The sequence below is a fragment of the Phaethon aethereus genome, assembly GCF_964289735.1.
Source record: "Phaethon aethereus genome assembly, chromosome: 6".
NCBI lineage: Eukaryota > Metazoa > Chordata > Aves > Phaethontiformes > Phaethontidae > Phaethon > Phaethon aethereus.
Genome location: NC_138580.1, coordinates 22507842 through 22524288, shown reverse-complemented (window position 1 = coordinate 22524288; position 16447 = coordinate 22507842). Strand labels below are relative to the sequence as shown.

The 16447-nt window shown below is 38.9% G+C and overlaps 1 protein-coding gene across 1 annotated transcript; it reads left to right on the top strand.

Moving 5' to 3' along the window:
• Positions 1 to 733: 733 nt before the first annotated feature.
• FASTKD1 (FAST kinase domains 1) lies at positions 734 to 16447 on the top strand (the record flags this gene model as incomplete). The annotated part of the gene is made up of 14 exons (XM_082001346.1): positions 734 to 1068; positions 1436 to 1513; positions 2459 to 2584; positions 4067 to 4465; positions 6865 to 6975; positions 8168 to 8299; positions 9316 to 9802; positions 10561 to 10675; positions 11670 to 11798; positions 12493 to 12624; positions 13668 to 13781; positions 14042 to 14183; positions 15217 to 15331; positions 16358 to 16447. The coding sequence occupies 14 exons, from the start codon at positions 734 to 736 to the stop codon at positions 16445 to 16447; spliced, it is 2505 nt and encodes an 834-aa protein (XP_081857472.1).

Here is a 16447-nt window from a genome sequence, read left to right as displayed (position 1 = left end):
CTAGAAGCCATATATGAAAATCTTCACATGTTTACAAGACATAGACCACATACTAAAGAGAGCAGAGCGGAAAGGAAACTGGGAGAGGCTCATAGACAGGGTACAGTAAATACCACTGTGGGATGGATGCACATATAGAGCCAGAGGAATCCGGTGATGCCAGCTCAGGAGCTCTTGCCCTGTTACTTCCTTTTACCACCGATAGTTGTATTTTCTGGCAGTTCCCAGACCCCAGTTTGGGATTATGGAGTGGCCTAGTAAGAGCAAGCCTCACTTGACTTAGTTGTGCAGCACTTACGTGTTAAAAAGCTCAGCTTTGCCTTCTCAGTAGTAGCACATGTGACTTTTAAAGGCAGGTTTCTAAATTTGAAAACTCACCAAGTGGACTAACTTTTCATAGTGCTTGTAAGCATGTCAGTGTTCATTGTTGGGAACTTCTCTGAGAAGAATCCAGGCGGTAGGTTCTTCTCAAGCTTACCTTACTCAGAACATTAAAAGGTAGAGACATTGATTTTTAGCTAGTAGTTATGACTGTACTTAATTGCTTTAATTCTATCTCATTACAGATACCTCAGAATTGAATTCTTAATACAGTGACCATACACGATGAAAGAAAAATGATCTTCTGTTTTTCAAATACTTGAGTTTGTTCTTTGTAACAACATAGTTTACTGTGAAAAGTGAAAGAAGAATCTTTTTGGACACTTTAAAGATAGCTGGTAGGCATAGCAAAATGCTTTGTTTGAGGCAGGTTTGCTTTTTTAGGCTGAGATGTTACCAAGCTCGGACTTTGAGCAGTGATCTGCTTTTGAGCCAGATAAATAGATGCACGCATGAAGATGAAGTGTTCAGCCTTGTTGGAAGGAACAAGGCCAGGCTTTCTGAAAAACATGTGGGAATTGCATTGAATATGCTGTGGCAATTGCAGAAGAAGAGGCCGCTTCTTTTAAGGACTAGTGACTATATCAGAAATCACTCCCAGTTTCTTACCCTTTGCATTTTAGCAGAAAACAAGGTGGAACACATGGAAGATGAGGCCATAGTGGACACCCTATATAGTATTCTGAGGTAAGCAGCATTATGTTGAATTCTGCGTCTATACATTTTGTAGTTGGTAATAAAAAGAGATGGAATTTTGACTACAAAGCCATCCTCTAAGGAGATTTGGAGAGTGGCCTGTTCCAGCTTCTGTACTCCTGACTGTGTGACACAGACAACTTAATGTCCTGTGCCGCAGTTTTGAGGTGCAGGCAGAACTGATCAGTTTTGCAGTCCCAGTAAATGGAGTTATGATTATTAATTTACAAATGTTTATAATCTGCTTGAATGGAGGGAGCAATAGAAGAGTAAAGCATTATGATAGTGAAAAGACATATGTCTTCCTTCTTTATAACTTTCAAAGCAAACTTGAAACTATTATGTCTTTCTTCTGAAGGCTTAATGTTGAAGACCACGATTCTTTAGCAGAAGTGCTTGTTACAGAAGCATGGAAAAGGTTAGACAGGCAAGTACTGTACCACTATGCTTTGTGAAAGATATAAGTTGAAAGTGTGATTTGCTTCACGTGAGGCTACAGAGTTCTCAAAGAGTATTTACAAGATGTTTTAAACATTATGTGAGTATTTTCAATGTCAGTTGTATTTTTGAAGTTGTATTTTTATACATATGGAGGCTTTGAGTTTTGATGGACTTTGGTACACTAATGCTTGAGAGTTTCAGATACGACAACAGCAGGGAGCGGCATAAAGATTTTGAAATATATTGTCTCTATTGTGTAGATTTATGTGTTTGAAGTAAATTGCAGGTTTTAATATTTACAGTTTTATCCTAGTGCTGCTGTCCAACTTGTAAATAGTTGTTAGAACCCTGCTCATCTCAGTTGTAGTGAAAACTTTTTGAATTAAGATATCAACATTTTCCCTTTGTGTGTTTCATTGTTGTTCGGTTTTGTTGGGTTGTTCTGATTATTTTTTGGGTATTGTAATTTTCATTCTTTAATCTCAGGTTAATGGCAGAAGCTAGTGTCAGTCTTGGCACCAGCGTTACAGAATTGTCTCGCCCAGCTTAACACCTGGGCCATCTTGACAAGTAAATAAGTTCAGTGTAGATTGAACATCAAATGACGTTCAGGTAATAAATTGCTCACATTCATTTTAGCTATTTCACACCATTGCTTGAGAATGTAATCTTTATGGATTTCATATTCTGGTTTGGTTAAATGAAGAACTTCTGTGTATTTTTTTTAGAGCTCCATATGCACAATATGCTTTAATATGAAATATCTAGGTTATTTGGCTAAATCCAAGGTATAACTATAGGTGACCAAATAGAAAATGCTTAGATATTTTGTTTCCTTTTGTAATTTGAATATAACCTTGTCTTTTATATACTTGTTGGAAGTTATTCACTAGAAATAAAACGTAAATATTCTGTCTGTCTTTCTTTGATGTCTTGACAGGCTTAGTTTGCCAGCTCTGTCTAAATTTGCACTGTGTTTATACAAGCAACGCAGACATTTCAGTCCCGTAATTGGCAAAGTAGCTCATATTGTGGACATGAAACTGGATTCTATACAGGATATAAGGTAACCGTCAGAGTGAAAATGAGGAGAAGCAATATATTTCAATTACTGGGCTGCCTTTGCTGAACACTTTCTGTTTTTCTCAGCTGGAGGTTGCTTTTCTTCAGTTTGGGGTTTGTGCTGAAGAGGTGATTTGTATTTGTGCATTGATTTTCGTAGACAGGTCTGCTTAGGTGAATGCATTTTCTCAATTATTTTGCAAAGAATTTTCTTATGACTAATTTAAACACTTAATTAAAACTAATGTTCTACTTGCAGTGGAAAAACAGCAGCTATTGCTTTATCCTGATTCTAAATTTTACATGGACTTTTTTGAGAATTTAGAGGCTATTGACTCTCCAGAAGATGTTTTTCTTCCTTGACATCGATAGTTTCTGTACTCTAACATGGATTTAGTTTACTATTGAGAATAGCAACAAGGAGTCATAAAGCAATGCTATTTTTATTTATCTTCATAGCATTTTGGGGTTTTTTTGTCAATTTGAATTAATCAATTCTCTTGCTGGTATGTCTAAGTGTATTACCCTCATACTAATATTCATTAAACGCTGGCCCTAGTCAAAGAAGTCCAAGATTCTTTTTCTTGCCTCTGTTCCCCCTGGGCCATTATAGAAAAGGCTGCTTTTCCTTTTTTCTACTTTACACAGCACCAGTAGTCCCAACTCTTACTTTTGCAGATGCAAGAAGCCTGCTTATGAAACGTATTGAATGGGACTGCATTTCTTATGGGGGGCCTTTAAGAAAGATGGGGACAGACTTTTTAGCAGGGCCTGTAGCAGTAGGACAGGGGGTAACTAAAAGAGGGGAGATTTAGACTAGATGTAGGGAAGCAATTTTTCACAAGGAGGGTGGTGAAACACTGGCACAGGTTGCCCAGAGAAGTGGCAGATGCCCCATCCCTGGAAACATTCACAGTCATGTTAGAGGAGGCTCTGAGCAACCTCCTCTAGTGGATGATGTCCCTGCTTATTGCAGGGGGGTTGGACTAGATGACCTTTAAAGGTCCCTTCCAACCCAAAGATTCTGTGATTCTTTACAGAAATTACTCTCCCTAGGGTGATAAGTTTTATTTCTTTAGGAAGGGATTATTTCTTTAGGAGTGACAATGACTCTTCTCCCCATTCTGTCACTTGAGAATTGTTTGGATTTCTTCAGTTTCCATTGAACATTAAAGATGTTTTTGCAAATTTGAATCAGCCAAGTCAGGGTGATTAGGCAAAGGCTTTTATCGCATACAACTTTGTAAGGGATGGTTGAAAAATCCCAATAATTTTAGAAGTTCACCGAGAGCAGAATTTTGACTTCAGTAGGAGAAATGGGTTTTGCTCAGCTGTTTTTTCTGCATTAGATTTAAAATTCCATATTACACAGGAGCCAGCAACACCCTGACTAACGTTCCTTTCTTTGCATAGTTTATTTAAGAAATCTAAAATTTGTTACTTACCATATTCAATGTGTAAGTGTAAAATCTTTTTAATTTTTTAGGATCTTGTCAATTTTGATGATCAGTATATCTGATGTTATCTCACAGAGTTTTCGAGATCGATTACTACACAAGGCTGAACAGCTCTTGGAAGAAAATGATGAAGTCCACTTCAACTATGCCAAAAGAATACTACAGTTTCTTCAAAATGTTAAACTGACATATCATCCATTGCTAGAAAAATGCAACAAGATTTTCCTTAAAAGTGCCTCCTGTCTTGATATACACAGTATTAGTCTTGTTTTTGGATTGTATGAGCAGCTGGGTTTTGACAATGCTGAATTCCGCTTAGTTGCTAAACAGCTGCTCTCTGAAACTATAGATGATTATTATGATCCTGAAACCTTTGCAAAATTATTTTGTACTCTTGGGCCTATGGCAGGATTCAAGGTAAGAGAAAGGTAAGTTTATTAACAATTATGTATTATTTATGATATATACATAGTCTTGCACAGAAATTAAGAATGTACCAGTGTTTGGAAGAATTTCTGAGCCTATCCATGAGCTGAGCATTAGGTTTCCTAGTTGTAACTTTGTAGCAATGTGTTATTTCATTATGGAAACACTGTCATAGCAGTTTCATAGAATCATAGAATGGTTTAGGTTAGAAGTGACCTTAAAGATCATCTAGTTCCAGCCCCCCTGCAGGGAAGGGCAGGGACATCTTCCACTAGACCGGGTTGCTCAGAGCCCCATCCACCCTAACCTTGAATGCTTCCAGGGAAGGGGCATCCACAACTTCCTGGGAAACCTCCTCCAGCGCCTCACCACCCACATGGTGAAGAATTTCTTCCCTTAATCTAAATCTACCCTCTTTCACTTTAAAGCCGTTACCCCTTGTCCTATTACTACATGCCCTTGTAAAAAGTCCCTCTCCAGCTTTCTTGTAGGTCCCCTTCAGGTATTGGAAGGCTGCTATAAGGTCTTCCTGGAGCTTTCTCGTGGCTGAATAACCCCAACTCTCTCACCCTGTTTTAATAGGAGAGGTGTTCCATCCCTGTGATCATCTTTGTGGCCCTCTTCTGGACTCGCTCCAACAGGTCCATGTCCTCCTTATGTTGGGGGGGCCCCAGAGCTGGACACAGTGCTGCAGGTGGGATCTCACCAGAGCAGAGTAGAGGGGCAGAATCACCTCCCTTGACCTGCTTGTTACGCTTCTTTTGACGCAGCCCAGGATATGGTTGGCTTTCTGGGCTGCAAGCATACATTGCCAGGTCATGTTGAGCTTCTCATCAAGCAACACCCGCAAGTCCTTCTCCCCAGGGCTGCTCTCAATCCATTCTTTGGCCGGCCTGTATTTGTGCTTGGGATTGCCCTGACCCATGTGCAGGACCTTGCATTTGGCCTTGCTGAACTTTATGAGGTTTGCACAGGCGCACCTCTGAAGCCTGTCCGGATCCCTCTGGATGGCATCACTTCCCTCCAGCATGTCGACCACATCACACAGCTTGGTGTCATCGTCAAACATACTGAGGGTGCACTCAGTCCCACTGTCCATGTCGCCAACAAAGGTGTTAAACACTGCTGGTCCCAATACCAACCCCTGAGGAATGCTACTTGCCACTGGTCTCCACTCGGACATCGAGCCGTTGATGGCAACTCTTTGAGAGTGACCATCCAGCCAATTCCTTATCCACCGTGTGGTCTGTCCGTCAAATCCATGTCTCCGATTTAGAGAAGAGGATGTTGTGCGGGACAGTGTCAAATGCTTTGCACATGTCCAGGTAGATGATGCCAGTTGCTCTTCCCTTATCCACCAATGCTCTAATCCTGTCGTAGAAAGCCACCAGATTTGTCAGGTATGATTTGCCCTTAGTGAAGCCATGTTTGTTTTAAAACAGTTGCATAGAAGGCTGGATCCAGTAATGAAGGGGTATGTGAATGCTGTTATGCAAGGCCATCTCGTAGCTCTGTCTCAGCCTTCCTTGCATAGTGGATGGTTAAAAAACTTTCTTTCTCCTCAGGAATATATGCAGTTGTATGTGTTACTTTTTCCTTTTTAAGACTGGCAGTAGCTGAAACAGCCTGAGTCTTGTTCTATCCCGGTTTGCTGTACATCCTCTTCAATATGAAAGGTTGTCAGCAGGGAACGCTTCAGCATTTATTTAGCAATTGGAGCATAGTATTGTGTGGCAGATTTTTCTCTGCCTGTTTTTCTTGTGCTACAAAGTCCTATTTGGGGGTAGTATTAGTCATGGGTCTCTCAAAGTCTGCAGTTTTAGGCAGAATTTGCTGCATTAATTACAATTAGTCATATTTTCAGACTTTTCTTAATGAACAATTGCCTCTATTCAGAGATCTGGTTATACTGCAAGCCTGTGTGGTTTTGCAATAGCTGACTTAGTACCAAAAGCTTTTCCTAGATTTCTTTAAAAATTTTATTTTGTGGTAAAAATCAGTGTGAGGCAGAAAAAGTCACTAGCTTTGTTTGCTCCAGAACCAGTTCAACACGTTTGATTCTGTTATCTGTAGCTTGCTGATTGATGGTGAATTGTTTAGTGTCTTAGAGTACCTTCCCTACTTCTTGTCTAAATTCAAAATTGATGGACTCGCTGGTTTCTAGTGTCAGAGTGATACGTGCTGATCTAACACACTCACATCTCTTTGTGCCATACAGATAACTGTTTAGAAGAATGGTCCACAGAACAAAGGTCTGTAGTTTGAGGGAATTTGTCTTCCTGTATTTCCCAAAGTACTCTATTAGTTCTTTCCTTCCTAGACAAAGAAAATGGCTGCAGTCTTTGCTGGAGATTTTAAACTGTGTTTCTTTGAAAAATCTATCTTTTCTTTTCCTCTTTAGGTTACTAGTAACTGCAGTGCACATGGTAGAAGAATTTAGCAGTCATCAAGTATTGCTAATACTGAAGACAATGCAGCAAATGAAATGCAGAAATTCTCATCTACTCAAAAAGTAATTTTTTTGATACTACTAAGAAGTTGTATTCTCTAGGTAAAACACTTCCATTTAGTATGGAAAACTATATAATATCCAGTAAGTTGGGAGTGGAAAGTGTGTCACTTGCACACAAATGCATGTACACTATACGTAATTAGTTATTACAGATTTTATCATGTCACAGCTTGACCCAGAAGTAATTGAGGCAATTTAGGAATTTCATAGAAGAGCATTTCAACCCTACCAAGTTAGTGTAATATAATTCTTGGCTTGTTTACAAATATGTGATCCTATTTGAGTAAACGTAGCCTCTAACAATTCCTGTAAACTGGTGAGACAAATGAGAATATACTAAGTTGCAGAGAATGTGTCCTATCTAGGAGATCCTTTTACTGATGTGAACTTCTTCAAAAGTTATTGTGCCCCACTTTGAACTATTAAGTCTTGTGTGTTTAAGAAGCTGGGCCAGATTTTCTGTGGCTGTAAACTGAACATCGTTTATAGGGAGAGGTAGTATCTTTCATACAGTGAAGGGAAAAGCAGTTGAGGTTTTGGGCACAGAAGACAGAGTGTCAGATATGTCACAGATGCACCAGAGTTAAATGCAGGTTGTGGGCAATGACTGTGGATTGAATGTAGTTGTATGAACCAAAAAAATCCTTGGAAGAAAAAGGACAAGTAGTACTGTGGAGCAGAGTGGCATTAAAGGGAAGACCCCTTTATGCTATGCAGGTGAATTTATGCTTTTTCGCCTTGAATCTCACTGTCTAAAGAAGGTCTTAAGGTATTATCTTTCCCTACAAACTAGCCCCCTCTTGCAGCTTTAGACCAACGTAGCTGTAGCAACCACTATGACCTTGTTAAGTGAGTACAGTGGTGCTGAAGCTGGTGATGCTGTTCTCGTTTATCCCATTCTTAGTCTACTCTAAATTTAACTGATTGTAAAATCTTCAGCAGAAATTACTAGAGTGAAGTAGCTGTTTTACTGTGATGAGGGCTTTAATTTTGCAATTCACTACGTGGAGAGGGGCTGCTGTGTCTTAGTGGAACACCGTCAAAACTGGGGTGGAGAGGAGTGCAGGTACATGCAACCCTCCACCTAGGTACTGTGCACCACAGGACACCCATTCTTCATGTGGGATGCTGTCTTTTGCAGTATCTTCTGTATTAGCATAATATCATGTCATCTTTTTCTCTTTGTATTCAGAATGGCTTCTATTCTGCACAAACACTTGGATAGCTATCATGTATTACAGTTGGTAAAGTTAACGCAGTACTTGGTGGTGTTGCGTTGCCACAATCTGGAGCTGTTTGCCAAACTAAAAATGTTACTATTTGGGTAAGTGTGTATTCTTGGAAATGTAGCTATTTAAGTATTAGAACAGTTGTCTACTTAATATTTTAAATAACAAGCTAAGATGTTAAATTGTTTCATTTTCCATAAAATATGAAGAAGAAACAAACTGTTAAAAGTATTGGATTCTATTAAACACATAAATCGGAGGATAGGGAGTGGATGTTGTCTTGACTCTTGACCCAATGGTACCTGCTAATAGATATGATATCTTTTAAATATAGAATTTTTTTTTTTCCCTTTACCCCTTGGCTGCTGCAATATAATGACATTGAACAGGAAATTTTGGTTGGTACTTTGTAGGAAGGGTAGGTATTAATGTGTTCTTCATGTTTGGAGGAACAAGTAATGAAAAATATACAGTAAGAATGCCATGGTTGGGACAAGTGAAAGCGTGAAGCAGAAGTACTCTTCTTTTGACTGAAGAACTGTCTAGTTAATTTTCAGGCTTGTACAGTTGCAACATAGAAAGGGAAACCATTTCTGGAATCGCAGGAGAAAGATCTGCTACTGTTGCTTCCGTTGCTAAGCCTCTAGAAGAATGCAGTGCCCTGGCTGTACAGGTTTTTTGTGGCTAACGCCTTCATGTTCCTCAGGCATCTCAGAACCTGGTGCTCTCCAGGACAGAATTCACAGAAATTATCCAGACCCAGAAACCCGCAGACTCCATTAACAAAGGTGGACCTTCTGCCCTTACTGAGGACTTTGGCATTTATCAGTAACACTTGAAGCCTCACCAGCTGACTGAGATGCTTCCTGTCTTCTTCCCTTTTTCAATTTTGAATAAATTAGAAGGAAGAAGTTAATCTCAATGAAGAACGATGGTAGTCACTAACTGTGTGAATTTCTACTATGTCATTAATAGTCTATTTATTTTATATTTGATGTGCAGCCTTTGACTGTTAAAATAGAATTTTTCATGCATGTAATTTATTTGCTTTTTTTAACATTTGCACTTTGTCAGTACTGATGGCCTGTTTTTATTTCTGTCTCTCTTCCAGTTTTCTAAAATCTAGTCTCATACCTGCTGATACTGCTGCAATAATTCGTGTTCTGGCCATGCTTCCTTCCTTTCAAGTGGAGGAAATCGTTATAAGCAAAGCAGCAGCAGTTCTGCCTCAATGCAGACTCCATCATTTGAATTGCATCGCTACAGCTGTTGTCAAATGGAATCATTATGACCAGTTGCACTGGCAAAACAGTTCTGAGCTATGTGTAAAGCTGCTGCAAAAACTAAATGACTGTGGATTTCAGAGGCTTCAGAAAGCCAACAGCTTAAATCTTCTGTTGGAAGAACTTACACATGTGAATGGAGAGTGGTTTGAAGAAGTCCTCAGTGAGGAAACTATGGCCATGTGTCAACGCTTGATAGACCAAATAACACGGGCAAATGTATTACAGTTGTCTTTTTTCCTCATAAAAACAAACCACCATTGTCCTTCATTGCTTGACAGAATAGCTTCTGTGACTGTTGAAAATATAGAAAAGGTATTACAGTTTTTCTATCTACTATGTAAGTTATTCAGTAAGAAAGGACAGGTTAGTAGTTAATATGTTTCAGAGCACAATCCACACAGTGTTTCTAAGAGTTTTATTCAGTGTACCTGATTTGGAGCTCATCTTTTTCTATGTTTACTGAAAGCTGTTTTGCTTCCATGTGTATTATTTTGCACTTGTCTTTAATATTGTTTAGTCAGTCAGTGTTAGGTCAACCATAATTCTTTGCATTCAGCTTTACAATTGACCATCTTAAATAATTTATTTTTTAACCTGTCTACAAATAGCCATATCATACAGTGTATATTTTTATGTTACTCATTCTTGTGGGGAGTTCCCCAACAGCCTGTCTTTTGGGGCAAAATTACTGTGTTTTCTTGCTATCTTTTAATTTTTTCCCTCAATCTGGCATTTACATAGATCTTTGATTTTATTCTATGACAGTTTAGTTTAAGAGCATTTAATGGGAAACCTTTTTAAAAGCTTCTTGAAGTCTAAGTATACGAAACACTTGCATAATCTGCATGAAATAGGTTTTAAGTTTTAGCCATAGCTGCTATGTTAATGATTTCTACATTTTATTTTTAAAATATTTTTCTTCAGGAAAAATTGACCAAAAAAAAATTTAGAAAATAGCTCACCTAGTCTTAAATCTCCCAGTTCTGAATGAATTATAAAACCTTTTTTTATTGTGAAGCAATATTAGTATATTTTGCAGTGGCTTAATTTAGGATGTCTTTTTTTTCCAGATCCACCCCTTTGAAATCTATTTTATTATCTTCCTTTTCTCTGCTCTGAATTATGACCCTCCTGCCAATGAAGAGTTCTTTGAAAGTTGTATCCGACATCTTACTTCTAACTTGAGTAAGTTCATTAGACAAAGATATTCTGACACCAAATAAGTATCATTGGAAGATATTATTTGTACTGAATAAAAATGGTAATAGAATGGCCTTTTTTTTAAGCAAAGAAAAAAGTATGTCTGTATGTTACTACTAAGTAGTCCCAAGTAACTAGCGATAGGACGAGAGGAAATGGCCTCAAGTTGTGCCAGGGGAGGTTTAGATTGGATGTTAGGAAAAATTTCTTTGCTGAGAGAGTGGTCAAGCATTGGAACAGGCTGCCCAGGGAAGTGGTGGAGTCACCGTCACTGGAGGTGTTCAAAAAACGTGTAGACATGGCACATCGGGACATGGTTTAGTGGGCATGGTGGTGTTGGTTGACAGTTGGGCTTGGTGATATTAAAGGTCCTTTCCAACTTTAATGATACTATGATTCTGTGGTCTCTTCTCCCTAGTAATACTCTGCCTACTGGTGTTAAACCATGACAAAGATTCAATATATGCGTCTGTTGGGTTTTCTAGCTTCATTTCACCCTTTAAAAATGATTGTTGATAAGGAACTAGCAAGGTATCTTGAGTGTAGTAAAAAAAAAGTGAAAATTCCGATTAATTTGCTGTGCTGTTATTGGATGGAATTGTTGTGGCATTCCCCAAGGAATCGTCATTTGGGGACAGGATATGTTTTGTGATTCATCACAAAGAAGTGGCTAAGTTGTAGAAGAAATGTGTAGAGACTTTTTTTTTTTTTTTTTGATTGATGATATAGCCTCACAGAACTGTGACAATGTGCTGGCTACTGAAATACTGTGGAGTGACCTTTTTTTAAGACTAACTAGTTTCCTCCTGTAACGACCTGGCAAGAGTTATCTTATGCCTTGGTGCATTTAGCAGAGGTAGTCCTTAATCTGCCTGTTTATTTACTACATTAAGAGAGAGAGCTGGGTATTTTGGGAAGGCGTCGCAAATTCTTTGAATTTTGTCATGTGTTAATATGAATTCCTGTTTGTTTTTTAAAGATTGTTTTGAAACTCACCACTTGGTGCTGCTTGGTCATGTTTTGGCGGTGGCTGGGTATTTTCCTCCAGTTCTGATAAAGAGGATATTTAATGTTTCTTTCCTAAGCAAACTGGATGCTCAACTTGAAGGTAAATATCTAGCTCTCTGTTATGTAGCATTTGGTATTGTGGACCTATATAGGACTTGAGAAGCAGAATTAGTCTTTAAACAATTTGGTTTTCTGGAAAGACCCCTCTATATAATTTGGTCATTATTTGAGTGCTAAAAGGGAAGTAATGAACAAAAATTTGTTTTAAAAGTGCAGACTTGTATCGCAGATGAGAGAAGTTCATTTAAAATAAATCTTACAGTAATTCTTCAATTTTATTAGAAATAAAATTACCTGAGTGTGATATTTACTACTAGAAATAGTCAGAAAGCTCAAGAAAGAATGTGGGATTCTTGTCTGCAAGAAAGGAGTCCCACCAGCCTCTTCTCTCTAAATACGAGACCATTTGTTTGGCTGTTTCCTTCCTCTGTACCTGTACATTGTTTGCTATTAATGTACTGTGGCCACTTAGTCTTCAACCACTTCCTTAAAAGATAAATGATGGAAGAAAGTTGAAATTGCTGCTTTCTTCTGTCTTTCTGTTCTTAATATTGAGCAAAACTGTTACTTTTCATTTTTTCTTCAGGAATTTTGAATTCTGCAGCATGAATTTTATAAATGCTGTAGCATACAGATATTTGCATCTCCAGTAAAGAATTCAGAGGTAGCCATTTAGTTCAATATGTTGGATTTCTCACATTTCAGATCACACCTTTTTGTTTTGTTTAACTCAGTCCTGCCTGATAGCCTAAAGCAGAGGGTCTGTTCGCACCTCATGAAATTGAACAGAGCAGTCTGTCTGGAATGTCCGGAGTTTAACATCCCTTGGTTTCATGAGCGCTACTGCCAACATGTCTTTCATAACAGTAAGTAATTTAGGAGAGGAAAAGCTGCCCTTATTACTAGTAATAGTCTTTTTTCAACAGTCTGCTAGACGCTTCTTCTAACACTGTCATGTTGACACTAGCACACAATAGGAGCTCAGAAAGACGCACCCTGCTATCTGCTGAGGGTGTGTTCTTGAAAAGCGCAGTTGCTTGGTAGTGCGACAGATAGCACAGCAGTTTTCCCCGTGAGAATTAATGTAATAGAGCAGGGATATTTCTACATCAGAAAAAAAATTTAAATACACAGAAACAGGGGCATGGAGGATGGAGAGGCAGGAAGAGGATCATTAGGATTGTCTGCTGGAGGAGATGGGTCACTTTGATCCCTGCTTCACTTACAAGACTGAACATTTGACTTAAATTTTTCAAGGTGAGCATTTTTGCTGCCTCCTTTTGAACTCACTGCTGTCATCTTTCTCAGAAGAACCAAGATCCATCAAGGATCAGAGGTGGAGAAGTAGGCTAGTGGTCAAGTGTAGCAGCTGAGATCTTTCAGAATAGTGACCAGTTCAGAAAATCCATCTGATGCAAACTCAAGATCTCCTCTACTAATTCTCATGGGGGAGATGTGCTTTGCTATCCATCAAACTCAGCTGCTTTATCTCTGAGACTGAAGATGTTTCTTGGAGGAAGGTATTAAAAATCTGCAGCAGAGAAGTGACAGATAGTGGGGTGTGCCTGTGGTAGATGCAAAATAAGCAAATACTTATGTAACTGTCTAAGCAGTTAAATAAGTTAACAATTAAAAGCAAACAAAATCCAACGGGTAAAACCTGAAACTAAAATGTCTATAGTATGTCAATAGGAAATATCCTGGGATGGAAAGTCTGGATTTGAAATTTATGCTTAACAGGCACCTGCCACTTTCCACCCAAAAGATTACTTATGATGGAGTAACACTAGGGATCTGTGGAAAAGCTTTAATTCAGTAGGCTGGCTGTCAAAAATGCAGTGCCACAAAGTGCTGTTTTCAAAATTTTGGCTGTGTAAGTTTTGATGTATGAATTATTTTGTCTCTGTAGGCAGTAGCCGAATAAATCCACTGCGACAGCACGTTCACAGAATGCTGACAGAGATCTTAGGAGGAAGCAATTATGCAAGAATATCTGTTCTCACACCATACTACTATGAAATAGGTGAGAAGTTAATCCTCTAAGGATTGTTATGGAGGCCGCCGGTATCACTTATTAGGAAGCCCCTGGGCATGTGGCCACAAGATACTGCAAAGAAGAAATTGCTGTATAAAATATAGTTTCTAAAAAGTTCTGTGTAATATAAATAATGTTGGATATCTCTAATTATGGTTATCAGTTTTTCTAGAAGTAAACACTGTACAGATCAAATTCTTTCGCTTTTTTTTTTCCTCAGTAAAGAAGTTTGTTGTGTTTTCTTACAGATTTCGAGTGCATTCTGGATGAAAATAAAAAGCCTCTTTCCTACATAGCTCAGAATGTACCTTTAGATGATGTGGAGGGAATACACTTGACACCTGACATGAAGGAAGTAGGGAGAAAGGCTCTGCCACCAGGAGCTCAGAGGTGAGTACATCAAATTCTTGCACATTAGCTCTTCCAAGCTTCTAAGTTTAGATCAAGTTTAGACCAGGTTGTTGATGCTTATGTCCTGCAGTTGCTGCAGCCCCTAGGCCATTTATTTTTTCTGTTCCTTTTTCCAAAGCTTTATGAGGTCTAGCCTTCCTAGGTGTGGTGGGTTGATTCCAGCCAGCAACTAAGCTCCCACCCAGTCACTCACTCACCTGCACTGTGATGAGGGAGAGAATCTGTAGGGCAAAAGCAAGGGGAAAAACCTCCTGGGTTGCAGTTAACACAGTTTAATAAGTGAAGAGAAGAAAGAAGAAAAAAAATAAACAAAAAGGGAAAACAACTCATGCAAATGCAGTCACTCACTACCAGCAGACTAATGCTGTTTTATTTGGAAGAACTCCACCTGTTTTATTGCTGAGCGTAATGTTACATGGTGTAGAAGATTGCTTTGGCCAGTTGAGGTTCCAGCTGTGTTCTCTCCCAACCTCTTGCCAGCGCCAGTCTATGCGCTGTGGGTGCAGAGTGAGAAATAGAGAAGGCCTTGATGCTGTGCAAGCACTCCTCAGCGATAGCCAAAATATTGGTGTGTTATCAATGTTGTTTTGGTCACAGATCCAAAACACAGCACCATACAGGCTGCTATGAAGAAAGGTAACTGTCCCAGCCAGTCCCTGTTCACAGGGCAGACAGGGCATTCTTGAAATGTGTTTCACGAGATTGGAATACTGTTTCCCTCCCACCTCTTCAAATGTAAGCCTTTAAAATGCTTGTTAGCTGTTTTTGCCATTTGAACAAAAACAGATGCAGGGAGGAAATGCTTTTTCTAAATCATGTGAAGTTCAAGTATCTCTAGATAAATATGAGGAAGATATTTTGTCTCGTTTCAGTGATTTAATTTTCTTTTTCTATGAATTGTCAGGTTTGTCCAGTAATAGTCTTGCTGCAGCTATCAATACTGAACTAGAAATACCACTTCTCACTATTCAGGTAGAACCTGAAAGTAAATGTACTTTGTTGTTGTTTGCAGAATTGCTTTGGAATTTCTTGATTCAAAAGCTTTTAGCAAAAATTCACATCACCTGAAAGGAGAAACTGCACTGAAAAAACGACACCTGGAAATGATGGGGTACCGGGTAGTTCAGGTGAGCAGTCAGCAATACTTTTAAGTCCTTTCTGAGTTGTACTGATAGTGCAGATTGATACATTTTCCTTGTAACAGATTTACAGATAATTTAATAGTTAAAAGCACCTACAGGATGAGAGCAATTTTTGTATTTAGGGGGAAAATTCCAAGCTGTTCTCCAGATGATATAAGGACTTCACAGAACTTGCACCTTCTCTGACAGTGGCTGCAGCAAAACTGTAGTCAAAAAGTCTCAGTCTTCCCTTACTGCTGGCAAACTAGCAATCTCAACATGGACCAAGTAAAGGAGGAAAAGTGAAACAAGTGTTTCAGTTCAATTCACTGAAGATTTCTATACTAGAACAAGATTGAGCATACCCTCCTTGAGTGATAGACAGCTACGGCAACTGCAAGATTGGATATGGATGCTGTCCGTCTGCTGCAGTGATAGTGCTGTGACAGGGAAGACTAGCGGCCAGAGATAATTCACAGCCACCAGCACAGAAACATTTGGATAATGGAGGCTCATGAATGCAGATTGTCTTGTATATATAATTACTCACCTACTCTAATTTTAGCTAGAATCCCTCTTCATGCTTTCCCCGCCCCCCTCCTCTAACAGGATAAACATCCTTTCTCATGTTGCCTTGACAGTAAATGTTATGCTACTGATAAACCATTCCAGTTTGATACATTAACATTATGAACTATATGACCTGGGATTTCTCTCGATTTGGGTTTCAAAAGGTGGGAGTTGGTGTAATGGAATTGTCATAGCCTGTATTGCGTGGGCATCTGCTTTACATCTCAGCAACTATGCTGCTTTTTGGAAGCAAACTGACTGTACTTACATGAAGAAGAATCTCACATTGAGAAACTAATCTTTTCAGTACTAGAATAAGCCTAGCTTTTAGAAGGACACAGGTGATAAAATATCTTGAAGTGGAGAACAACAGATACCAGAGAGCCTTTTCTTTGCCGTAGGATGGTATGTGGCTTACACCAGACAATGTTAATGCTAAGTTTGTATGATTCTGTTCTACAGATCCCTCACTTCGAATGGAATTCTATGGTTCTGTCAACAAAAGGTGAACAGCTAGAATATCTGAGAAAGCAACTATATGGAATACAGTGA